Source organism: Dreissena polymorpha, chromosome 3, assembly GCF_020536995.1.
Source record: "Dreissena polymorpha isolate Duluth1 chromosome 3, UMN_Dpol_1.0, whole genome shotgun sequence".
Classification (NCBI taxonomy): Eukaryota; Metazoa; Mollusca; class Bivalvia; order Myida; family Dreissenidae; genus Dreissena; species Dreissena polymorpha.
The window spans coordinates 73,150,228-73,177,892 of NC_068357.1; the positions used below are offsets into that span (position 1 = coordinate 73,150,228).

At 33.5% G+C, this 27,665-nt stretch overlaps 1 protein-coding gene and 1 long non-coding RNA gene across 2 annotated transcripts; one reads left to right on the forward strand and one right to left on the reverse strand.

Annotated features, from left to right (window-relative positions):
• Window positions 1-162: 162 nt before the first annotated feature.
• Window positions 163-27,000, forward strand: LOC127874753 (uncharacterized). The gene is made up of 5 exons (XM_052419345.1): window positions 163-893; window positions 24,031-24,370; window positions 25,174-25,210; window positions 25,846-25,953; window positions 26,072-27,000. The coding sequence occupies exons 2-5, from the start codon at window positions 24,074-24,076 to the stop codon at window positions 26,470-26,472; spliced, it is 843 nt and encodes a 280-aa protein (XP_052275305.1). The 5' UTR covers window positions 163-893; window positions 24,031-24,073; the 3' UTR covers window positions 26,473-27,000.
• Window positions 6,769-21,094, reverse strand: LOC127874759 (uncharacterized). Its single transcript, XR_008047077.1, has 4 exons — window positions 21,041-21,094; window positions 19,424-19,541; window positions 15,986-17,602; window positions 6,769-6,783 (listed from the first exon to the last, which is right to left on the reverse strand). It is a non-coding gene; the product is annotated as an uncharacterized LOC127874759 (long non-coding RNA).
• Window positions 27,001-27,665: the final 665 nt, after the last annotated feature.

Consider the following 27,665-nt stretch of genomic DNA (forward strand, 5'->3'; position numbering starts at 1 on the left):
CCAATTCACTTCTAATTGATGATGAACTTCTCTTATGACAATACGGTCAATCTCAGCTATGCATGGCCCCATTACCAACCCTGGGGCACACCTAGGTCAAACATTCGGCGTGGGGATACGCGTCGGCCTCTGCCGCGCCATTTCTAGTTGGTTGTGATTTCGGTACCAACGATACTGTCCTTGGTTGCGATCATGACCCCACCATGATGACTATGGGTTCTGTCCCGTCTGGTTATGAAGTGATATTCAAGCGGAATTATTTCTCTTTCAAAGCAAGCCTGGTGCTACCATGTTTCGCTGTCATTATATGCAAAGTCATGAAATAAATAAGTGAAATTTTATTTCTAGCGCTCGACATACTGACTACATCAAATAATATGCCACACTTTTGATGGGAATTAAAAACCAGACATACAGCCAAAAACATAACTTAGTTGTTACAAGACCTAAATTGGAATGTGTGGGTGTGGTGCTGTTAGCGGTAATTTATTTAACAAGCGATAATAATCAGAACAGCACATAACAGAACAATACACCCACAATTACTACGGTATCCCCCAGGTATGCATGACAAAACAATATATTTAGACTTTGATCTGATTTTTTGCTGTTTTGTTAACCAATCTTCAAGACTGATCGCCAAACAGTTGTATCAAGATGTTATAAAGGTGTTAAAATCTTAGCCAGATTATGTCTTATTGGCTTATAATGTGAAACTGACAAACTATTGTGCTGACATATTCGCTATTTATAGCATTATACGGAAAACACCTATATACTAGTAGTCGCTATTTATAGCATTGAATAAGAACATAATTAGTGTCTATTTAATATTGTTGACATGTTGTCTATCTTCAGTTTTACCATTTGAGTCGATGTGATCACAAATTCAGGTCAGTGTGTACTTCCTATTAGCGTATCTTACGTTTAATACTAATAGTTTTATAATTTTACGATTCCGACTGATGATTAAAAATAAACGAACATGTATTTAAAGAATCTCGAATCTGTTCCTACGGACAACTATTCCGGCCGTCACTAAAACGCTTACGGATTATGCATACAATACTAGAGTTGCGACACCTTAAGGGTTTCGCGTGATGGAATGAGTGGAGAGATGAAATCAAATTGAAAATCGATTATTTCTATAAAAAAATGGTACGAAAAAATATGTGGGTAGGAAAAAAAAACAAATTTGGGTACGAAAACAAATTTGAGTACGATAAAAAGGGTACAAACAAAATAAGGGAACGAAAAAACTATTTTGGTACGAAAAAAATGGGTACAAATAAAAAATAAGGTACGAAAAAATGTGTGTACGAAAAAAAAATGAGTACGAACAAATGGGTACGAAGAAATTTGGGTACGAACAAATTTGTTTACGAAAAAATTGGGTACAAAAAAATGTGGGTACGAAAAAAAATTGGTTATAAAAAAAATTAGGGTACGAAAAACTATTTGGGTACGAAAAAAAAGGTTCAAATAAAAATTTGGGTACAAAAAAAATTGGGAACAAAACGAATTTGGGTACGAAAAAAATTTGAGTACGAACAAATGGGTTCAAAGAAATTTGGGTTCTAACAAATTTGTGTAAAAAAAAATTGGGTACAAAAAAAAATTTGGTTATGAAAACCTATAGGGAACGAAAAAATTAGGGTACAAAAAACTATTTGGGTACGAAAAAAAAAGGGTACATATATAAATTTGGGTACAAAAAAAATTGGGTACGAAACAAATTTTTGCATCGACGGACAGACGAAGCGGCGACTATATGCTCCCCCTAAAAAATTTGGGGGGGGAGCATAATAAACAAGTTATGGCAATTTAAAGGTGGTACGCAAACTTAAAAATACATTTATCAATTATATGCTTATTCTAAGTGAAAAAAAGGCCATAATTGTTACAAAATGCTTGATACAGTTATCTGCTCTTGTTTATACATTGGGGTCATGTTGGTTAATAAGCAAAATACATGGTGTATGAACGCAATATGTCAAGTGACATAAAAAATATTTGAGGTCATATGCAAACTTTAACATAGATTTATCAATAATATGCATATTATTCTTAGTGAAAAAGGGCCTAATTCTGTTAAAATGCTTGATACAGTAAATGAGTTGTCTGCTCTTGTTTATAGATTGGGGTTATGTCGGTAATGAAGTATGCAAAATATAAAAGCAATATGTCAATGGACATAGGAAATATATTTGAGGTGGTACGCAAACATTCCAATGCGCACGCCGACGCCGGGTTGAGTAGGATAGCTCGACTATATATATTTCATATATAACAGTCAAGCTAAAATGTAAATATACCATAAACAACAGGCTAACCTCAATCACAACTTTAATGCAATGCTTATAACAATAGAGATACAATGATATGCCAGGGATTGAAACTAACTGTTTACTATTGTGGGCAACCATCTTTAGTATTTTGGTTGCCCAGATAAAGAATAACGAGCCCAGAAATATGAACATGTGAATATTATACATTTATTTAATAAAATAATAGATAATTAAATACATTTGCGGACAACACATGTTCAATGCATGATGTTTTATTATGAGCCTGAATTGAATCATGTCCTATTCCTAAATAATGAATGTTATTTAACTAGTATTGATCCATGGTGATCAATTGTTTTTCAATTTTTATTGCAGTGAATTGTTTTAAGCTTTAAAAAAAAGAAGTTTACCAACTTTTGAAATTGAGTTGCCCAGGCAAAAATCTACTTGCCCCGGGTTCACGGTAAACCACTTATTTCCATCCCTGTATGCTCTTCATTTTCTGTTCTTCCATCCCATTCTCCAAATTAAATTTAAAGCCGATATTTTTTAATAACATTAGTATGAATTACTAACCATTATCACCCAAAAAACAATTTTACAAAGCTGTAATCCCGTCGTAGAGATTTAGTTTACTATTATCAGTGTTCTCTTTAAATACCGGCTGCTAGCGATCTTGCCGGTTACATTAACTCTTGATGCCGGCTACTTTTCCCAAATATATCAAGTAAATGTCACAAATGCTTTGGTTTTACTGCATAGTTGCCGGCCATATAACTGGCTACTCAAATTTTTCTGGAAAACACTGAACTATGCATGACAAACACACAAAAATTAAATACATCTTAGATTCATTGTAAAAAATAAATTGACACTTCCAGCTTGTCGTCACTAAAATCCAAAGATTCAAATAATTTTCCACGAGATACGTCAACAATTGCGTAATCAAATGAATGAAAAATAAAAGTAAAGAAAGCCGGATTTTACATAAATTTCAGGTTGAAACACAACAAGGTAAAGGTAGTCGGTGAGATATAATAATAATACAGTTAGTAAGGCTCGTACCCTGGGTACGGTAAATATACTAAAACATACCCGGGAATTTTAACACTAAATCGGTTGTTGTCGGCTATTTTGTAAAAATTAATTATGTTTACATTTATGTCAATTTTCTGTTAAATGGCATTTATACAATGTATTATCAAAACTCATTTTTACAATCATTAATGTGATTCAATTTAAAATCTTAAATTGTTTAAAGTCGCGTCATTGTATGACGTTGTCAAGTATATTTTCCGCGATGTCGCACGTTCACTTTTTACCGTCATAGATTTTTTTAAAGAAACATTTTTTGGTTTGCGAGGTCCGTTAAATGGGGAACACCATATTTGGTATTTATATTATGTTTTAACAAATAATTCATGCTGTGTAATAAATATTGTATAAGATATTTCGATATTTATTGAAAATGTTTCAAATTGTTATTTATGAAACCTTTTATTCTAATGAGTGTATGCTATCATATTATACTTCGAATAGCAGATCTGTTGTACTATAATCGTATTATTCATTCTTTATTGTTAATTTCATTTATTGTAGAGAATCGTCAATGTTACATCTAGACGCCAATCCTTGTCGTTAGTGTTAGTTTTCAATGCTTGTTATCATTGCCGTCAATGTTAGTCGTCAATCCTTATCGTCATTATACATAAAGGAAATAAAAGCAGAAACAGAGACGTATTCTTGATTACTTGATTATTCCTACGGCGTCCTCTCAACACTCATACTAAAAAGCATGTTGATGCAGATTTTTTTTAAAGAGAAGTTTCTTTAAGGTAAACAATATTGTTTTACTTTAATCGCTAGCATGTTTAACGACATCGGATTTTTGGCAGATATACAACTCGGATACAATCTAATATTTGCAGGTATGTTTAAGTTTCTTTACCGTACCCGGGCTACATGTAAGTAAAGTTAAGAGTACCCGGGGTACATGTACCGGTAAGTAGTACCCGAGCCGAGAATGTCAATTGAAGGTGTTAGAGATGCATTGAACCATAAGATTAAAAAGGGTAATTAACCACGGGCTTATTAAAATTAAAACGATGACATTACATTGTACCAGCTGTTTATTGTTGTATACTGTAAGCTTGAAATATTTTAAATAATGTAAACAACTTACCTTGTATAAAGTTGGCACATTGTTGTCAGGTGTAGAAACTATTATACTTATTTCTGTTAAGTTGCACTGGCTGAACCAAAAGAATTATGTAGTCGTTTCTAAATAATCACGAAACAATCTACTAATGCATATATGCTTGCCAGTTGCTGAGTTTGTGCATTTCCATTCATTATACTATCGGCCTTGGCAAACAGCGTAGACTCAGATTAGACGCCGCATGATGTCTGCTATTTGGTACGCAGAAGATTTGCATATCCACGGGTGTTTTATGTCAAATGTTATGGTTTTCAATAGATCGTATACTTATCTACAAAACAGCGAATTAGCGTTCACTTAACATCATTTTTAATTATGTTATTTTGTTAATACTTTCTCGCGTTGTTTTCGCCATTGGTCGACGCCGTCTGCTATTTCCAACGATGAAGATTTCCATATCCACTGGCGTTTTTGTATGTCAAATGTTAGTGTTTTCCAATGGATCGTATACTTGTATACAAAACGGATAAGTAGCGTTCACTTTACATCGTTTGTGATGATGTTATTTTGTAAATACTTTTAAGCGTTCTTTCTGTCGAAGTCGGCCATTTTGACGTGTGTGAAGAAATACCGACGTTCCTGCAATTACCAAAATCCCCAGGAATCCCCGAGATCCCACGAAATCCCCATTAATATTGATTATTTATCGAAAAACTGCGTATTTTAATATAGATTGTTGCGAAATACACTGAAATAACTAATGAAACATTGTTTTTATGAAAGTTTGATTTCGGATATTTCGGTAGGGTATCGGTATATCCACATAACGCATTTTGTAATTCCGGTTATGTAAAACTTGCGAAATTTTTTCGTGATTTCATCAAAAACTAGATTTTTCCCAGGTATAACGCCTACGCCAACAGGTAGATCGCATTCTTGTCCATATACATGTCAAATTTCAGCAAACGTGCTAAGCCAGTTTTCAAGGCGCTCAAATCGCAGTGATTTGCACCAACTTAACGAAACTTAGCCCCCTTTATCATTCGTTCGATTGAACGTCATCAATGATGACGTCCAATACATCACTCATTCCATATAGATAACGTTGAAAACTGCATACGATATGAACAAAGAAGGAAATTGCATACGATATGGACAAAGAAGGAAAATGCAGACGGGCTTTAATAAAATGGATTTAAATCATTATTTACACGTCACTAAGATGCGCAACACTTGTAAATGTGATATTTTATTAAAAATAGTAGCATTATTATCCATTATTATCCATAGTACCGATAGTTTAATCAAAAAGAAAATATTTAAAACCGGTTGAAGTCCGTGGGTAATATGTTACGGGTGTAATTTTTCGGTGTTTTTTTCTTTGCAATTTCATATACAATTAAAAAAGACAGGAAATGTATAGGTATTTCTGCGTTTTTATATAAATGACACGCAGACGATATAGAGAACGCTGAAAACTAATATATATTTCCACTTTTTTTAAAGAATTAACGCACACAATCCATGTTCTAAGAAAAACAACACAAAACATCTAACTTAATGATTAATATCCGGTCACACGTGTCATATGGCTCCAACAGGTGCTAACATTTTCTATACTGGTCTCGAAAAATATCCACAATCCCCCTGCGCGACACCATAGCAGAAGTGTAGAATATACTTACTCTGCAGTACTTGTGTTTTTATAGCAAAATTTTTTTTTCCCACTTTTTGCCCTTTATACACAAGTTAAGTGTCAGCAGAGCTGGCAGGTGGACTCCATAGTATTCGAGTTAAGACACCCCATGCTAATTAATATCCATCAATTTCCGCAACAATTATCAGTTTGATGTGACGATAATCTAGAATGTGTTACAAATGCTGTCGTTTTTTAACAACTCGATTTGTATCTAAGAACAGAGTTTAAATGTATAAATAACTGTAGATCATTGTATTTATTATTTAAATAAGAACATAAATTAATTTTGTATATTACTCGCCGACGGGAATAAGTTAGATGTACATTGCTTATACATCTTCTCATTATGTATACACACACAATAACATTTATCTGTCAACAAAATAATTGGTTAGATTTACAGCCACTAAAAATAAAATTTTAACACAAAAAGAGAAGTGCCGTCTGTTCGGAAGTGTGTAATGACCGTACAATATGATTTATTTGTTTAATAAAAAAAATATGTGGTAAGAATCCGAGCACCTAGGACTATAAAACAACAGAACAGCTACGAGAATTTAAATTCCAGTTAGAGCATAATGTGCTATATGTTATAAGATATATGTATAATATAATATAACATTTTTAGCAGTATAGTTCTTACCCCGCACATTTAAAACGACAGTCAATATATATTTATTTAATGAAACAATATTAGAACGTTGGAATAAAATACTAGAGACTCGATATGTGAAAAGGGGCTTAATGTACATGTGCGTAAAGTGTCGTCCTGGAATAGATTGTGCTGTCCGCACAGGCTAATTAGGGACGACACTTTCCACATAAACTCGACTTTTGCTTAGAAGAGACTTTCGTTAAACGAAAAATGTCATAAAAGCGGAAAGTGTCGTCCCTGATTAGACTGTGCGGACTCCACAGACTAATCTGGGACGAATCTGTACGCACATGCATTTAAACTCATTTTCACAGAGCAGGGCTCATTATTTATTTGCTAATATTTATTTCAAATGTTTCGAATGTGCATTTTCCTGTTGCTCATATGGAATAATAAATATAATTCAAAGTTTTCAAAGTATATCGGCAAGCTGTTAGTTAACATGGTAACTAATTGAATAAGGGCATACTCGAAATGGTAAATTTTTTTCTTCATGTATCTACTTTAAAACGTTAAGCATTTGGTGTAAACTTTTATGTAAAAATGAGATAATTAAATAATAACTTGATAGAACAGTATCTTATTAGTGTTCACAGTTTACAAAACAATAACAATTTTTAATAACTTGTGAGCTTACTTATAAGAGAATGTCACAAATATCAAACAAACAGTAGTCTATACGATAAATCATCGTATATTGTGAAAAAGAGTTGTTACATGAAAAATCTCCAGTATAGGGTAGGTAACATAAAGGTAGGATTATGATAGTGATAATGATAATACTAATAATGATGATTATATCAATCACGGTGATAATGATAGTGATGATTATATAGCTAGGAAGGGCAAATAGTACGATAACACTGAACATTAGGGGTGGTACCTAAGTAATAAGTCTACAAATTCAGTTTATTTTACACGCTATGGCATTTCCTATGTACAATACATACATGCACATGCACTTGTGTAGTGATTAAAAACTATTGCAATATCCGTTTCAAAATTGTAGTATGATTGAACGTACGTAGGTCCCCATACTATAAATAGGGTACTCGCCCATCGAAAGTTTGGGAAGGTAACCGTAGAGAAACTTTTAAGCGATTAAATAGTACGATTATACGTTTTATCGAATTCAGTTCATAAAATTGCTAAACGCTAATGTGTACAACTCTTTATGATAGAAAAAGTTTTATAAAATTAAACAAACATCTATATTATAGAACTATTCCGACAATTCGTAGAAATTCTGATGGGTATTTAGGCCAAACAATGTTATTAATTTCCACTTACATAGACAAAAAGTAGGAGAGATAGGTCGTTAGCTTGTTTTACTATTCAATTGAATAAGAATTATTTATTAATATACAAATGACATGAATTCAACTTTCAAATCTCTGTATAATCTCTTTCGTCACTTGTTGGCAAATTACAATTATTAAATTTAGATAATACGATCGCAAAATATACAGCTGGTTAATTAAGTGTAATAAGCAAAAATGATGAAAACTTAACATGGAATACCAAAATAAACTTTGGGGTTCGTTGGGGAACCAGTAACTTGTTAACCTCTTATACTCCTCGTAAAATTAGTGATAATTGATGTTTTTTAGGGTTCACTAGAAATAATGTTTTATCTGTCTAATTTGCAAATGTAATACTTTATGTGTATTAAACTTATTATAAACGTAAATGTTACCATTTGATACATGTATATAAAGTTTTAGTGTGTAATAGTAAAAGTAATTACCAATAATTGCGGCAAAAGTAATTTTCATGTACCTTATTTTGATACAACCTTAAACGATATGTATCTAGTGTCTTGTATTATTTTAATACTATTTTAATACCCGATATGTATCAAAAATAGACACAGCGTTTTTAAGGAAGACAGATAAATAAGCAGGAGATCTATCAAATTCAACAACAACATTTATTTCAGCAATGAAGCTTACAATAAAGCTTCTAGCATACAATAGTAAATGTCTGTTTTTAGATATATTCCGTAATGGAAAAAAATACTGATTGATAATGCTACAAAAATCAAAAAGTAAACTCACTGATCGCCTTCCCTAAATAATTTTGTAATTGTTGTTTTGAGAAATAAAATTTTGTGAGCTAAATGCTGTTACAACGTATGTACTGTTTTATGTGGCCTGTGAAACAAATTAAAATATATTCTGTTCTGTTATATAAATATACCTCTGGTTCAGTTGATTGTATTTATTATTTGATAAAGGAGTCAGCAAACTATTAAAATAAAATTGGTAGATTTTTGTATAAGCGTTTACACGCCAAATTCGATTTTTAAAATACACGGAATACAATTCTCATTATATTATTCATTTGAAAATGAGCAAATAAAGAAATATAGAAATGTAATTATAATTGTATATTTGGTTAAGATATTTCATTCTCCATTTATGTAATACCACTTATGATGTTGTGGTTGTTGTTGTTATAAAACCACTTGTTTACAATGTATTTAATATAAGAGAGACGGACATACTTTATTAACTTATCGTGTTAATCAGTTTTCAAAAATACAATTTGAAGATCAGACGCAATGGTAATATCGATTCTTTAAGCATTCTTACGTGATTTACATATCATCAAATATTTTATGAAAATATTAAAGTAATGTAAAGCTGTGTGATTTAAATCAGAATGAAGATGTATAACATATTCCTGTCCGTTGATATACTTTACAAATGCTTTTATTTGCCTTTATATATATATATTAGCAAAAAGAGTTAATTAATAAAGTATCAATCCTGTGTATTATCTCCGTTCATTGAAAAATACAGCGTCAATAAATGACAGACCCCAGCATATCCACATTATGCGTATAATCCTCATAAGCTCTCAACGGACCTACCACTGGGTTAATGCATTTTTTTCCTGTGCACCTGTTAGTTTTGATCACCGATAATGATCGCTGCTCTGTGACCACAGCAGGATATCAATGAACGGGGATAATACACAGGATTGGGGCCAATAGTGAACCAAATAAAGTACATTATTGTTGTAACTATGTACTGCATAGCTATTGAAGATTGCAAAATGGGTCTTTCGAACTGGGATTCATGTGTATTTTACTGTAAGGTAACTTCTAAATGATTTTGGGGTTTCAGATATAGTTTTATATTATAACAAAATAAGTAGTTCTTTGTCGTTTAAGAACATGTATACTACATATACAATATTATCACATTCTATATACACTTATACAATTACTATTGCCAATTCATGATTTTGCGATATGTTGTCTGAGGAAGGACATTTGTTGCACGCTTTAGGATTTTTGCATCCTCTTTAAGTATGAATATTTTGATTTTTGCATCCTCTTTGAGTTTCACAGTGAGTGATTGACTAACTATGCGATTTACTTTTCGACGGTGTGATCGACTGACTGCGCGACTGTTTATGTAAGCGAGTGACTGACTGTAAGAATGTTTGAGGGACGGACTCACTCCGCGAATGAACATGCGATTTACTGACAGTGCGAGTTTACAAGTGCGCGATTGAAATACAGTTACACTGATTGAATAATTTGGCTATAACTTTTTTTCATCAAACGCCATAAAACTGATAGAATGTAAAGAATGTATGTGATCTACCGTAAATTCGGCTAATGAAAATATTGAGCCGGAGGAAACTCACTAATTGACTTACTGTAAGAATGGGATTGATGGACTGAATATGCGAAAGAAGCTGTGAGCGAGTGACAAGTGGGGTTACTAGATTAACCGAAAGCGCGCGCTTTCGGTATCGGTACCGAAAGCGCAAAAGAATTACCGAAAGCGCATTGAATACATGCGTCCGTCCGTCCCTTCTTCGTTAAGGCCGGGTTTCCATGTCTCCGCGTCCGCGTTCCGTGTCCGTGTGTCCGTTTCCGCGAAAAAAACGAACTGGTTGAAATCTGTTGGAGCGATTCCATGTATCCGCGTTCTGCGTCCTCATTTTTCGTCCGCGAATTGCGTCCGTGAAAAATCGCTCGATGAGCGATTTTTCACGGACGCGGACTCAGTACACGGACGGAAGTGAACATGAATGGTCGACTTTCAAGCATAAATATTAGTGAAAAAATAATATATTTAGTAAGGGATCACTCTGAAATATACAACCAACGTAAGAAAGAATACAAAGACATTGCATCAAACAATTCGAATATATACCGTCTACACTCTATAATCGCTTTTCAAAAGACACAGTATATATTTCAAACAAGATATAACGCTGTAAGAAGTCGCTATTTATGTTCTTTTTTGTCTATTCGGGTTCACATTCAAGTTTTAAAGTCTGTAATACGAATAATCAGTAATGTTTATCAATCTAACTATGCTAATTGTCATTAATTCAGCCTGTCCAGAGTGGCTTATCAGCTAGTTTCGGCTTTCTGTACTGTGGTGTTGGAGAAATTAGCTGATAGCGGTATGAAACATTGAGATATTTAGGATTTTTGTATACCTTGGGTTATAACAGTATTTAAATATTTTGTTAATAATTATTAATAACTTACCAAGGTCCTAAACTCTTCATCGTTCAGCTCTAAGTCTCTTATAAGATGGTAGTATGTACCGTAATTTTGACGGTTTCTTATGATGGCACGTGACAAGTACCTATGTCTGCGTTTCCGTCTACTAACTTGCAGTGCTGCCGCAGCATAAAAAATGTGTGCTCTTCTAATAACGACATCCTAATCCAAGTACCACCACGTTTGGAATGAGCTTTTTACACGGAAAGGCTTAAATAATAAGCGGATGCATGGAAACGATACTCCGTAACCGTATACGGAACGCGGACACGGAACGCGGACCCGGAGCGCGGACACGGATGCATGGAAACCCGGCCTAATCCGTCCGTCTGTTCATTCGTCAATTCGCTAATCCGTTCGTTCGTTCGTTCCTTCGTACATCCGTCCCTTCGTTCATTCGTCCGTCGGTCCGTACGTTCGTGCGGCCTTTCGTTCGTACATAACATAACATGAACTTTGTTCAGTCTGTGCGTCTATGTCACCTATCAGCCTTATCGTTACTGTCTCTCATAACGCCCCACTGTGGTGTGGTCTTATGTCAAATATATCTATCTTGGTCTGATGTGCGGATGTAGTATCTTTAAATGCGGCACATGTAATACAATAATTAATTCAAGCACTTACACTTAACAAAAAACACGATATTTCTTTATTTCCGTTATCAGTTTAAAAATGATGGTATTACTAAACAGTAAAACAGATTAATGCACTTGGCCGCTAGATGAATAATGTTATACAATCATTCTGGGCAAATTTATTATTTCAAAACATTTTTAGTTGGCAATGTTATTCACGTCCAATAAATATATCAGTTCTTCTTATCAACCAGATGCCTGTTGTCTGCTACTGTTTCTTATCATAATTGTATATATTACAATACACCATCAGCGGCCGAGCGCAGAATACTGCACTTGGCCGCTAATTTTTGTTGTGTGGATTGCATCAAATTAAAGGTCAAATTCCGATTAAGTGCGCGTGCCATTGAACGTTAAGTTAAGCGAGAGATGGGAATTAAATTACCGTACACATAATTAAGAACTGAAACTATTCTGTCAGCTTGATTTATAAATCATGTTTCATCGCGCCAATATATTCATTATTTCAAAAATTGTGTATAAAAGCAAAACGATTGAAATTATGTCCGAAACCCAGCTTTTCACATAAAATGACCTTGAACATAACGCCAGCAGACCCGATTGAATACAACTCATTTATTCCAATCAGGTAAATAACAAATACAATAATAAAACAGGGGAAGTCTACACTGTGTATTAGCAACCTGCTGTGATGATCCCTATCTTGTCAGCTCAATACACAGGAACCTGGCTACCGTACTGGAAAAAAAGGATGAACTGCCAAAATAACTGATTTCATTTATTGCTAAACTGTTGTGTACATTTTAAATTAACAACGAGAATGGATCAATATCACCGTTGCACATTTTAATTAATTTCACAGTAATCTGTTCTTTAAATAGTGATAGCCTAATGAAAGACGGCGCTAATAAAGAATAAAGTGTGAAGGTGGATATTAAGAAATAAGATCCATTTTCGCATGACACTGGCAGTATAGAATGTAGTCTTATATAAATAAAACACATTTAAAGGGGCCTTTTCACAGATTTTGGCATTTTTTTTAACTTATTCATTAAATGCTTTATATTGATAAATGTAAACATTGGATCGTAAAAGCTCCAGTAAAAAATCCAAAAAAAATTAAAAAAAGGAAAAGAACATTGCCCGGAGCAGGTTTCGAACCAGTGACCCATGGAGTCCTGCCAGAGTCCTGAAGTAAAAACGCTTTACCCTACTGAGCTATTCCGCCGAGTATACATCCTTGACGTATTTTATACCTTATATAAGCAATATTCGTAGTTTTACAAAATTTAACGACAAAAACAGAACTCTCCAAATTATTCAATCGTTTCGCGTTGCAACGCTTTATAATTTTTAGGTTTTAAAATCGTCAAAAGATGCATATAATGGCTATATTAGAGCATGGTTAATGTTCAGTATTACTGTTTCCTCACACATATCATAACTAAAACGAAAACTTACGAATCTGAAACAACTTTTTTCAATTTTGTCAATTTAGCAAAGCGTGAAAAGATTCCTTTAAGACATGGATAAAAGATAAATAAGACACATTTGAATCTCTCATTTCTTAAAAAAATAAGCACGTAGTCACAAATAAATAAGATACGTTTAAGAAACAGAAAAAAAATATATATAACATACATTTGCATATTTCATTTCTTAAAAAAAAGCTCGTGAATCTGAAGCAATACATTTATTTCTTACACATTATTCTAAAAGTCGACAGACAACATAAGTTCAATGAGGGAACCACAATTAAATAAGATCCATTTTCGCATGATACTGGTCTAACGAATTTTTCAAACATTCAATTAATAGAGAGCAATATCTGGCTGTCATCATCGAACCTAAATTTGGTTGCAATGGAAGTCAAAATTGATGTGTAATGTTTTGTTTTTCAACTTCTTGCTCCAGAAAATGTTTTTTATTTACTTTCTCCATGTACATTAGTTAGTCCGTTTTAGCGTTATGATTAACTCAACAATAATGGTGAATTGAGTGTTTTTATCAAAGTTGTAACATTATGCAGTTCATAAGGAAGACGTTATACGAAATCTAGCAAAATAACGGCGCACAGACATTTCACTTAACAAACGTAGTAGGTGTACGTTTCGGCGGCTACTGCGTCTGACTGCACTAAAATAATTACGCTTTAATATCAAATGATCAATTATATTCAAGTCACATAGAAGCCGCTCATATCTTATTGAGACGCAAGGCAAAGGGTGTTATAAATGGGCTTCAGTTATCTGAATCCGTACCTATGTTGTCCGAAGATAAGAGTCATTGGCATGTGGAAAAATTAATGGAACCAGTAACACAGCCTGCTTGCCAAATTCACTACACCCATAATTACCATTGGGTCGTGTCGATTTTGCATGATAATCAAATATTTCTATTGGACAGCTTAGGTAACGATCGTTCTAGAGATAGATTAATACCACATGGCCTTCAAATACAACTTTCAGTATTATATGGTAAAGACAAAGAATACATTGATATCACAATTCCGACCGTGATGAAACAAAACAATAATGTTGATTGTGGAGTTAATGCCATTGCCTTTGCTACCCAGTATTGCCTCAATAAGCAATTGGAATTCGAAATAATTTTTGATTCTTCTCAAATGAGATCGCACTTGATGCACTGCTTCGAGCAAGAAGAGATATCTCTTTTTCCGGTCACCCAAAAAACGTTAAGTAAACGTAGTATGCTTCATGTGAAACGCGAACGGATAAATAACTACTGTTTGTGTAATCTTCCCGAATGCGTTGACAATATGATTCAATGCGACCGATGTCCTTCTTGGTATCATAGATCGTGTATAAAAATACCATTGGATGTGTCAATGAATGATAAAGTTTTTGTTTGCATTAAGTGCAATGTAACTGACTGCTCAACTGACATACCGACCGCCTCCAATTAATCTAATACCGACTAAATAATTGTCACCGTAAACATAAAAACATCATTTTAAAACGACCACATCAGTCTAGCGCCAGCAAATAAAAATACCAAAAAATCGCGCTATCTATATACTTATACAAAATATAAGTACAATCCTATCATATAGCAGGATTTTGGTGACCGGTTGCCTTCGGTATTATGCCGTACGCCGACTCGCCAACGTCCTGCACTATCTCTACAGGCTAGTGTACATAACATGTGACTTATAATTTAATAGTTGTGCAAAATAACTGTTAATGCATTTCATTACTAACCTCTGTGCATCTATATCTATCCAGTAGTCGAAATCAAAATATCTAGAGAAGGGCGTACCAGTATGCATTTGTACATAATAAGGATGTTTCAAGTTATGTCAATATTGTTTCAGTATATTTTTATACTTAATTGTATCATGACATCAAGTTATACTGAAGTCGTAATTCTGCGTAAATTTCTTGTTCTGTACAGTTTTTGAAAATTGTTTTTTTTCCATAGTAACGAAGTAATGGTTAGGAGAAATACAAACTTGTTAAAACACTGTCATTTGTTAGACTTGTACTCGCGCGTTTCTGTTATGTTTTGCAGTCAAACCCATGTGTTACTGTCGTGCCATTCCAGTGGTGTCACGAGATTGCGTTAAACTACAAGAATGCTACAGCACGAAGAAAATACCAGAACATTGTGCTCATAATTTTCATAAGACAATTAAATGATTTTCACTTTTTCCATTCACCTATATTTATACTCGAACTGTTATTGTTATTGTTGATGTTTGCTTACAGTTTATACTTAACGATTGTTAGTAGCATATATTACAATATATGTTTGTACTGACCGTATATTTTAATATGACTAATACTTAAATCCCATAAACTGTTGCTTGTTGTTTTTACAGCTTATTATTAAGTTATTTTTATTGTCGATAATGAGCCTTTGCGCACACTTTTTCGAGCAAATGTTTGAAACTTAAACGGAAAAAAACGATCGCTTACATCTAATTTTACTTTGATTGTTCGTGAGTTCATACTGTTAAATGACAAATGGTCGATAAAGTGAAGTAAGATCAACAAATAATACCCACTGTAAGAACGCGACCGTCGCGTTTAAACGTGAACTCAACGAACGTTTCTATTGTGGTTCGCGAACGTTATCTACATCGTATGCGTTAAAACAATTTCTATCAATAACTGCATTAACCAAAATTAAAGTAATATTTTCATAAAATTATAATAGTTGATGACTTATTATGCATTTTTCAAAGAACAGAATTTAAAACAAAGTACATGCATTTTTCAAAGAACAGAATTTAAAACAAAGTACATTAAACAAATCTTCGTTTATATGTTGCTTTGAACCAAAACAAGAATCATTTGTGGCTCGGCACGAGATAAGGACACCACCATCTTGTCAAGAGATGACTTCTTCATTATAAAAGTGCAAAATCTGACAAATTAAAATCAGAAATTTTAGCTCTGACTTCTCAAAAGGGACGAATTTGTGACACTTTTTATGTTTACTATTTAACACCGATTTTGATTAAAAGCAAAACAAGTATCATGTGTGGCTTGGAACGAGATCAGGACATCACCATCTTGTCAAGAGATGACTTCTTCATTATACAAGTGTAAAATCTGACACATTATAATCTGAAATTTGCGCTCTGAATTCCCAGGTGGGGACGAAGTTGCGACACTTGTGATGTTTAGTCTTAAACACCGTTTTCGCAAATTTTGTCAATAAAAGCCAAACGATTTTATGATATGCAGTGCATGTAATGACCAACCTTATGACTGTTAGCCTCGCCACAAATGCCGTTGTAAATGGTTAAACTGCTTAACACGTACATTGGGCCGCAAAATGTAACAGGCAAAAAAACATAATGATATCATGGATGAAATGAAAAGACAAATCCAGCGTATTTTATAAAAAAAATAAGATGATTGAAAGGCCATTACATAACATAACAAGGTATGTGTTTGTAAAACACAATACACAATGTCCCTTTTTGAGCGATTTTGACCCATATATTTGACCTTTGACATTGAAGGATGACCTTGACCTTTCACCACTCAAAATGTGCAGCTCCATGAGGTACACATGCATGCCAAATATCAAGTTGCTATCTTCAATATTGCAAAAGTTATGATTTTGACCCATATATTTTACCTTTGACCTTGATGTTTTTGTAAAAAAAGTGTGACATGTGCATAATACACCCCATTTAAAATCAATGGATGCAATGTAAAAAAGTACATTATTCACAGGGAGTTAGAGACAGACAGATTTGGAAACTAAAACAAGCAAATTCATTGACAATGTGTAAACAGTGCTGAGTGAACATAGAATTTCTTGTATTCAAAAGCTTGTGCAGAAACAACATAACATTTCTACATTATATTCCCTTAAAATACTTTATCATGCTTAATATTCATAATTATGGATGAAAGGCTGATTAAAAAACAGACACAAGATATACATCAATGCCATTATAACCACATATTCACCCTTACAAAAAAAACGGTATTTTTAAATTCTTTGATGAAAACTGACCTCTTAAGTCTTCAATTAAATACTTGATATGTTTAAAAGGTCCATCACAAGACAATTACTGGGCAATACATGTATATAGTCCGTGTTACCACCCACACACAGCTCAAACTGACGGTTAGATGTAAACATGGTAAGGTAAGGTTGCACCAGGATCTGCCAGGTTCATTTGTGAAGATCTGCAATGAAAATATATAACAATGACTGATAATTTATGACTGCAATGTTCCACAAACACATCAATAATACATCAATACAGTGGTAACCACATGTTATTTTTCCCTTCATTGTTGTTTTTCTTATTGAACTTAATATTTGTAAAAATAACACAACACATTATTAATCAAATGATACACTGTTATCAACATGAAAATAAGATTTTTGTTTTGTACATAATTTTATTTCTGTTCCCTCCAGATATGCATAGTGAAAAGAGCTAAGGCATTTTTGTTTAATAAATTCTGTAAGTTCAGTGCTCCAGCCAGCTTTTCAAAATAGAGGGGAGCTTCCCCAAAAAGGGCACATTTCACGCGTAATTTTGGAAAAAAGGGCATTTGATTATAAATATACTTAAGTATATACTTTGGTTATACTATATACTTATTAATTGTAAACACTTGTGCATTGGATGACTTCACCAATTGTATGCTGTTCCTCATTGGCGCTTAGGAAAACAACTTAATAGCCAATTTCCTAACCGCTATGGGCTAGCATCCGACTACACACATTAGAGATATGTAGATATTATATTTCTTTCCGGTGTGTGGGGGGGGGGGGGGGATTTTGATGTTTTTTTTATCACCTATCATCATTGAACTGCATGTTAATCTTTCAGGTTCCAGTTTCAGCATCAGTCAGTGGCCTTTTAGAAGAAAATGAAATGAAGAAAACATTAAATAAATTCAGGGGTTTCACTGGGTCAAAAAAACGTTGTGACTGTCACTACTTAAATTTGTTGCTTTAAATAACTTTGAGCCAATGTTTGTCCACAGTAATATTAATTAAAACAAAAACCTATATTGACAAATTTAAAGTCTAAACAATGATCAATGTCACTATTGAGTAGCATCCAGTCTGGAGATTAAAATGAAACATTGTTATTGTTAATAATAGGATATATTTATTTCACAACACGTTATTTCAACTAATGTCAACAACGTAGACCGTTTCGTTAGGTCGCGAAAATATATGAAAATATCAACATTACATTTTACTTGCAGAGTGATAAATCCTCCTTCCAAACAAGTTCATTATTTGTTGAATTAACAACTATCTGCCCCTATTCATGTCAAAATTCATCATGATTGGGGACAGACAGTGTTTTAAAGTTCAGAAATAAAATCCAAACACAAATATGTTTTTCATGCGGTAATTTCGGACTAAAAATTAACCGCATATTCGCATTAAAAAAAGTGATTAATTTTCAAATGTTAATAGGTATTTTGAATTAAAAATCACTATTTTTGCAAACAAATTATAGCCAAAGAATTCAGAAGTTAAAAAAAATCAATAGTGCTGAGTTTGATTTCATTCGAGTGTGATTGTGCCTAACCAAGCGTGACCTCAGAGATAATCTTTCACAGCATGTTACTATCGTCTGCAACAAAAGGCTAATTAGTGATCTAAAAACAAATCATGCCCTTGGGGCTTGTTTGTTCACAATGTGTTGACTTAATACACCCCAGGCGGTCATGTAAGGGTGTTATCTGTGTATTCATGTCGATGTTTCTGGCGATTTATACGGCATGAAAGCAGGAATTTAGAGATCAAAAGGGCATTTGACAGAAAAATAGAGGGGCGCTTTTTAAGGGGGCAAATTTTAGAGGGGCGCAGCGCCCCTCTATTTATTGCTAGCTGGAGCACTGAAGTTTTTATCTAATCATCCGCATACCATGGATAAGATAATCAATAAATCATATGTTGTTTTTCCTCATGGAAAAAATAGAATAAATAGTAAACACAAATGAGGTAAACAATACATGGTGTGAGTCATACCATACCTGCTAATTACAGTATAAGCACATCTTTTGGTACTATGTCATTATTCCCAATCAGTATGTTATGATGTGGATCAGCTTTGGACACATGCCCCTACATGTATATCATTGGAGTTCTTCACTGAAACAACAAGATACAGGCCTTAATAAAATTATTGCAAAATATATATGTGTGGTTTTAATTATATTTAAACATACTATATTACAAATATAAAAAAATGCCCGCACAAGAATTGAATCTGATAACAATCTTACCAATATTCCAAAACATATGAGCAGACAACCTTTAAATTGTCTTAAACTGGAAACTATAGTCTCTAAAGTGACTTCCAAATTTGTGTTGTTCTACATTTTTTATTTCTTTTTTGTTTTAACGAATCATTATCTTTGCGCATCACTGCTTTAATGTCAACTTGATCATGAACACTTAATTGACATTGATAACGCATTCATTAATCCTTTCAGTGCGGGAACCAAATTTTGAAGGCCTTTGCAAACAGTTTGGATCCAGATGAGACGCCACAGAATGTGGCGTCTCATCTGGATCCAAACTGTTTGCTATTCTGATAGTATTTTTTGAAAAAAAATCAAAGAAATGCTAATTGTAGAAATTCAGCAGACGACATTTTAGCAGACGACAAATTTCCCAGCATGTAAAGGGTTAATTCTGGTGTTACAAATAGAATTGCGATTGCTTACAGTCCATTACAGGATTGCACACAGATTTTTAACACAAATTTTATAATACATGTACAGTCAAGTTACCATTACCGGATCAGTAGCGTAATAAAGTTGTTCTGGTGAAAAGCAATAAATGTTTTGAGACTTCTTTTACATCAGTTTGATTAAATATACCTTTGCTCGCTGATTCAGCATATAGTCTTATTTTTAAACGCAGGCAAAATGTATTTGTGATACCTTTTTTTCGCTGCAGAATTCATGCATTAACAGATCAGTTGTTGCCATAACGGATCACGTGATCGAAACCACTCAGGGGGCTTCTACCACGCTATTTGAACTGTCGAAACATGAACTGTGTTGTTTACAATGCCCAAATTACATTGCCAGTTGTAAATTATATTCATTTGTTTTTGTTATAATTGTTTTCTATATGTGATTGAAAATGCTGTGTTCAAAATATCATCCAAAACTGACAACTATTTATCGGGAAGCGCATTCTTGAACATGAAAGTGATCCTCTATGGGTAATGATCCGGTAATGGTAACTTGACTGTATCTACTACAACCTAATTCCATATTCATTTGACAGTCTTTCAGCTATCAATTGATCAACAGTTATACAATCATCTTAAAAATAAATAAAGTGAAAGTAGAAAACTTTGAGAAGCATATAAGCACTAAAATGTATCAAAGATGTGTTACTACAGTTGATGTCATTTTAAAATCGTATAATAAGAAATGATTTGACAGATAAATTGTGAAGCGTTTTAGATTTTGACAACTGTGTAACAGACAGAAATATCCGCTAAAATCGTCATTATGAGAGCCAATACGTCTCATAAACACGTTATGATTGATGAAATATATTCTTTTACAGGAAATGTTTTTCCACATACTACTTCTTGAAGCAAACAAACTGAAAATCTATGAAAAATATACCTTGGCAAAATCCAGAAAGTTTATCCGAAAATTAACAATGTTGATCTGCCAGTCCATGCCCTACTGTTTTGATTGTTATACTTAGGTTAATCTACACCATAAAATATCAAAATAAAAAAGGTAAACATCAATATTTAAGTATCCGTCATGTATTTTTAACATCAAAAAATAAAATTAAAATAACTAAACCATAATAAACACCACAATAATGGACAGCGATTACCGTCTGCAATTTCCTTCTTTGTTCATATCGTATGCAGTTTTCAACGTTATCTATATTGTATGCAAATTCCGTAAGCGTTTTAGTGAGACCCAACTATTCCTATTCTAATGTTGATCACGGAGTGTATATTGACGTGTAATCTAGAATCCGTGTGTTGATACAGCGGATATTGGTCGCTTCGCTATTTTGGCAGCCCGAACATTGGCACACTAATGTGTATCAACAGCCCAGCCATTGGTTTCTATACATTACCGGGTATATTGACAGCCGTACTAGTATTATGAAATTAAACGAATAATGAATTAAGTGAAGTATTTGTGATCAGAAAGGCACATGTTAACATATTGTCGACCAAAATGACAGTAAAAAAAGAATGTATACATTTTACTGTTATCTTCGAAATAATTCTTTTGACTAAATATTTTAAAAAATTATCGTTTTTATGAATATAAATCTATATTCAAAATCAATACAATTATGAAGCGCTTGTTACGTTTTTCATTAATGATTTGAACATGTTTGTACTTCTTACATTTCGTATAACACACGCAGATACGCTCAAAGCAATTATATCAGTGGTGGAGCTTTAGATTTGACTGCAAATTGTCCCAGGATCGAATTCCGGTGAAGGCAATTAAAAAAAAGGAGCTTTTTGTACTCACCTGTATGATTCATTATATAGTAATGTGCATTAAGTGTCGTGCTGTATACTTTGGTATGATATAGAATGTGGTTTTATTATGTTCGTTAAATTGAGTTAAATTGTAATATATTGATCAAAATATGTTACAATAACGCAAAATAGGTAAGAAAAATTATACATTGAAGACGAATTTCATAAAATGAAGGAAATATAAATTAGCGCCCCGATTGTGACGAAGATATTTCGAACATATTTTCCTACAATAACCGAAGCATTCGTCTTTTTATTAGGATCGGAGTTAGTGTTCGTGTGTCGTATGAATAGATATCGTTGCAGGAAATTAAAATGATACGTAAAACTAAATTTAGATTCACATCATACATGCATGATATGCATGCTGTCGAATTCGACTGTACAGCCATTTTAGTTCTCAGAATAAAATATCTTACTTATTTCGCAATTTTCGAATTGTTCGTCTTAACTTTTATTTTAATTTGTATTGAAATATATGTACAAGATAAGTATTGATGCAAAGCATCAAAGGGCGTCGGGAATTTCAGTGTAAAAGGCCCTCAATGAAGTTACATTGAACGAATTTTTTTCTACTGTAAATATTAATACATTGGCCGATTATATTAAACAAAATAAAAAAAGATACTGGTATAACCATTATCTATGATTTTGTGTTATAACCCCCAAATAACCATTATCTATGATGTTGTGTTATAACCCCCAAATAACCATTATCTATGATTTTGTGTTGTAACATCCAAATATTTCATAGTTCATTTTATGTACATTGGTTTCCTTTTTTTTACTGGCATCCGTGTGTAGTTTTCATTAATGGAACAGAACTGTGTAGGTTTTAAAAAATCTGCTTCATCTTGTAAGCGTAATTTCATATTTTTCTCAACTTCAAGAGAAGATGATTCTGAACTTATTCTTACGTTGCTCATTTACGATAGGGGTTGAGTACTCATTGATATGAAAACACTGTAAAAGTTTTAATGTGTTTACGACCCCCCACCCCCACCCTCTCACACATATATTTCATGGGCATAATAAAAACAACAAATGGTTACAACAAAACAGCATATTTATTTAAACTAAAATGTCTACATCAAAACAAAAAGTTAACATAGAACACAAATAAAATAAGTTGATTCTACTGGGGCTCGAACCTTGGGCCTCTCACATGTGAAGCGAGCGTGTTACCACTACACTACGGAACCGCTTGAAAAATCACCTTCTAACTAAGATATTAATACGTGACTGTAGTGTAACGGTTATCAATAAAGCAATAAACCGTGTTATCGCTGTCGTCTTGTAAAATTGAAGAAAAACTCGAACAGCAAAGGTCTGCGCTATTGTTAGAAAAATAAAACCACAAAATAAATATATTTTGATTATGTTTTGTTTTTATACAAAACCAGAAAGTTTCACCGGTTTCCCGTATTTGCCCAGTCCCTGTGATCTTTTATTATTGCCCAGTCCCTGTGATCAATTATTAAGTAAAAGAATGAGCTTTGCATTATTGGCTATAAATGTTGTAGTAAATGTAATAGGCACAAATGCAGTACTTATTTACACTAATTTACACAAAAAAATCACCACTATGCAAGATATTCTGACAACAAAAATATATACATTGATCCGTAAAATAACTTCTCCTCCCATAAGCGAAAAAAAAACGTATTACATACGAGTCGCCGCACTTCAGTGCGACGTCAATAATAAGTTTTAACACATTTTGTATAAATTCATAAATATTTGACAAAAATCGTGCAGTCGCGCTTTAAAATGGTTCGCACACCTCGTTATCGTAAGAATTGGTTGATGTATTTTCAAGATAAACCATTACACGCACCATATAGTACATTCGTTCCAATTCAACATTAACAAATATTACAAATAACAATGTTTAAATGCAACATGCATATACGTTATTTACACGATAAATATAATACAACTACTAAATGCTCTCCGAACCGATTACAAAATCGCTTTACATCGGTGTATACATTTGATTTGCGTTTTGTGCTACATATAGACTTCATGTATATATAGATATGCTATACTCCCCTTTAGACACGTTATAAACTTTCAATTAACTCCACATTTCAGATTAGTCTGCAACATTTGCAGCACTGGAACTCAGTTTCGATCCATGGTACTAGTTGTAAACTTTCCTCAAATTATGAAAAAACCTACATTTACACTCTTGATCACGTTGGCTGTTCAATCCATTGTATTTCTGGCGTTAAGTATTAAATGGAGAAAAATGAGAGCCAATGCCAATACGAGTCTGTTGCAAGGATCCAACGTGTGCGTCCCCTGCCGAGACCTTCTGTGGGAACGCGAGAGAGATGAAGCCATTGAAGACCGCGTAGCAAACTTGAGGACAGACGCCAAGGACGCCTGCTGCGGAGAAACAGCCGATATTATCTCGTTGATGAATATAGCGGTAACCATTGTGTATATTGTGTTCTCTTTATAACGGTGTTCGTTGAATAAATTGGGTATTTGTCATTAAGTATTAAAATAAGAAATATCAGAGGCAATAACAGTATCATGTGGGAACGCGAGAGAGATGAAGCCATTAGAACCACGTAGAAAACCTGAGAACAGACGACAAGGACGTCTGCTGCTCAGACCCAACAGAGATTATCTCGTTGATGACTATCTAGAGCGGTAACCGTTGTTTATGTTGTATGTAATCTTTTTGAATGAATATATACATTTTTATGTCTGAACATTACTGCCGGTAATTTTTGGGGGATGCAATGTGATGCATATAAGCTTTATAATTGTGATGGTGTATTTCAATATTACCGCCGGTCAGACTCATGGGCAGAATTACAATAACCGTACTTGTTTTATCACAGCGGTATAACCGTATATTCATGACTATGTGAATGAAAGCAAACTTCGTACAACTGTGTTATTCTTTATTTTCCAAATGGAATAGCCGATATAAAACGCATTAGGAATTTCAAGTTCCGCATGTTTTGCAGTTCCTTGACTATGTTTAAATGTTATAATCGATGTAATATATAGTTTGAGTTTGCTTTGCTTGTCTTTTTCATGAGAATTCGTTTTCACATTCCATTTATCTTTCATTCTTAGGCGAGTTTTTTTATCTGAACTTCACAGCTTAACTATTTATATCAACACACCGTTCGGTTCAGTTTGTAATAAGAAATACTGCATGTAAGAATTGAAATTATTGATTTTCGTTATATCAGGACCTTTTCGTGTTTCTTACAGAATGTCAAGTCCATTTTCTTCAAAAACGCCATTGGGAGTGAGTATTGTTTTCTTGTTTGCATTGTCGTGATACTTGAGTGGACGTGATAATTGTAAGTAACAAAATTAAGTTTGCTTAAAAGTTATATAAGTAATATTCGACTGAAAGATATATGCATTGTTTTTTTTCTAAATTTTGTAAGTGTCGAATTTGACTTCGCCTGGAACGAATTTTATTCGGCGCCATATTAAACTGCATGCTGATTGAAGTGCGCTAAAACCACGCCAAACATGATTAAATTTCTTTGATCGCACACATTTCGTCAAAACACGGAAAAGGGTGCTTAGGAGAAAACACTTATACATTGTATAGGTATACATTGTGGAACGTACATACATGCACAATGTAAATGTACCCGAAATATACCAAGTGTTCTTATGTGTAATTATTGAAAGACAATATATACATATATCTTTAAACCGCATGTTATTTAATGTGTTAATTCTGCTAGAAATAGTCTTACTATTTTGTGGCAGAATATTAATATACCAGCTTCTATACTCCTAAATCACAGTTGTTAGTGCGCAAGGGTTATTTAATACACACCTTGGAAATCAGTTTCGTTTTCATGTTATATGACTTAAAAGTGATTATATTTGTGTATGCACAAATCTGTTTCCATGGTTTTCTAGGTCCCCTGGGCATGTTCTATCTTGCCTGCGGAAAAGACAACCTCTACTCACTCAGCTTGCCAGAAGCAAAGGTCGTAGGTGTTGTTGACTTCCTTCCAACGAATGGTGGTAAGATCTTGATTATACAGATCCGATAATAGTTTACATTTATAAAAAAAATTACGAGACAATATACAGCGCAGAATGACGTTCAAGTATATGTTGATTATGCATATTATATCTACAGACTTCCATAGAGTCCTCTGGAATAAAAATGGCCGAACAACTACCAAAGGCGGTCTCATGCATCTTGAGCTGGAAGGCGAACTGTTTATACGCAGACCAGGGAAGTACTTCGTCTACGTCAACCTTCAGCTGATGTCAAACCAATCTGGCATCGTGACGTCGGACGATCATGTTATAGTAACATTGAAGCTCTCCGTTCTGTCACATCACTATGGATACGCACGTACTGTTTCGGAGGAGACGCAAAGCTCCTATCGGATGTCAAATTTTACTAAAAGTCGGAAGTTTGGCGCTTTGTTTGACTTCCATGAATATGATAGGATATCTGTTTTGATTTCTCATCCAGAGTTAATTGGCCTTAATGTCAGTGACAATTACATGTATGCTATTTATCAGGAATAACTGAAGACTTTCACAGCAAAATGACTTCAAGCAGCACTTTTCTTAAAATAAAACGTTCCTGTTCTCATAAATAATATAAAAATGATACTTTTTTTTTGTTAGACCCTGTTCACTATACCTCAAATACTAGTACTGGGGGTATATTCATTGAAGTCTGGGAACTATAATTGCAAGAAATTATGAATTGCTTTCTTGTTCAGGCTGAACACTCGCAGGAATAAAATCAAACACAACGCGTATTTTATGAAATCATTTATAAAATTTTACAATACTTTATAATTCTACCAATTCAATTTGTTATTATACATAAAGAAAACAAAATTGAGAACTTTTTTCTTAGTCAGGAGTTTTTTTGCTTGTTTAAATACAATGCAAACATTCTTTTTTACTATATGACTCATTTCTCTTTTTGTGAACAAGTCCCTTTAAACATGTCTTTGTATACTTGCAAAAATGAATGATAAGCGTTAGATTTTGATGTAAAATGTATTCAAAATAACAAATTAAAAATAAATAGGATACCGAACATTTTATTGTGCCGCATTTTGTTATTGTCATAAGTACGTTCTAAAGGTACTGCACTCTCAAATGCTCCACTTTCGGGAACAGTGAAAAGAGTTATTTGAGACTTGGGGCGCGATTCGTTGCGTTTGATTCTCGATACCTGCGTGACGCTCTTTGCATCTAGCATGGTCCCCATTTATCTAAGCATGATACCGGACAGACAATAGGAAAATAATCGTTCTCAAAAGAAGAGACTGAAACCGAACATTCATACATAGATATGTATATTTAATAATTGTTATATTACTGCCCATGATATACTTCATTATGCAGGTATACAAGACAAGCACACTACAATTATTCTATGTGTTCTAAATGTGCGATCTATTAGGTGGTAACAGTAATCTTCTTGGAAATAACATCGCGGGCTAAACCTGGCAGTTCATAACAACAAAACGGTGCTTATGTCGATTTTAACAAGTCTTCCGGCAGCATTTTCAGTTTCATTTTAAATAAGGAAATTACGTGATAATAACGGGGGTTTTCTTCTGTATTTTCTCTGCAGTTTAATTATTCGTAGTTAAAAAACAAAATGTTACTGGTTATGGAAGAATAATTTGTAAGAAAGCATCATGACCCATCGGCTTTCAATATGTAAAATTTATGAAGAAAGAGAAAACCCAACAATT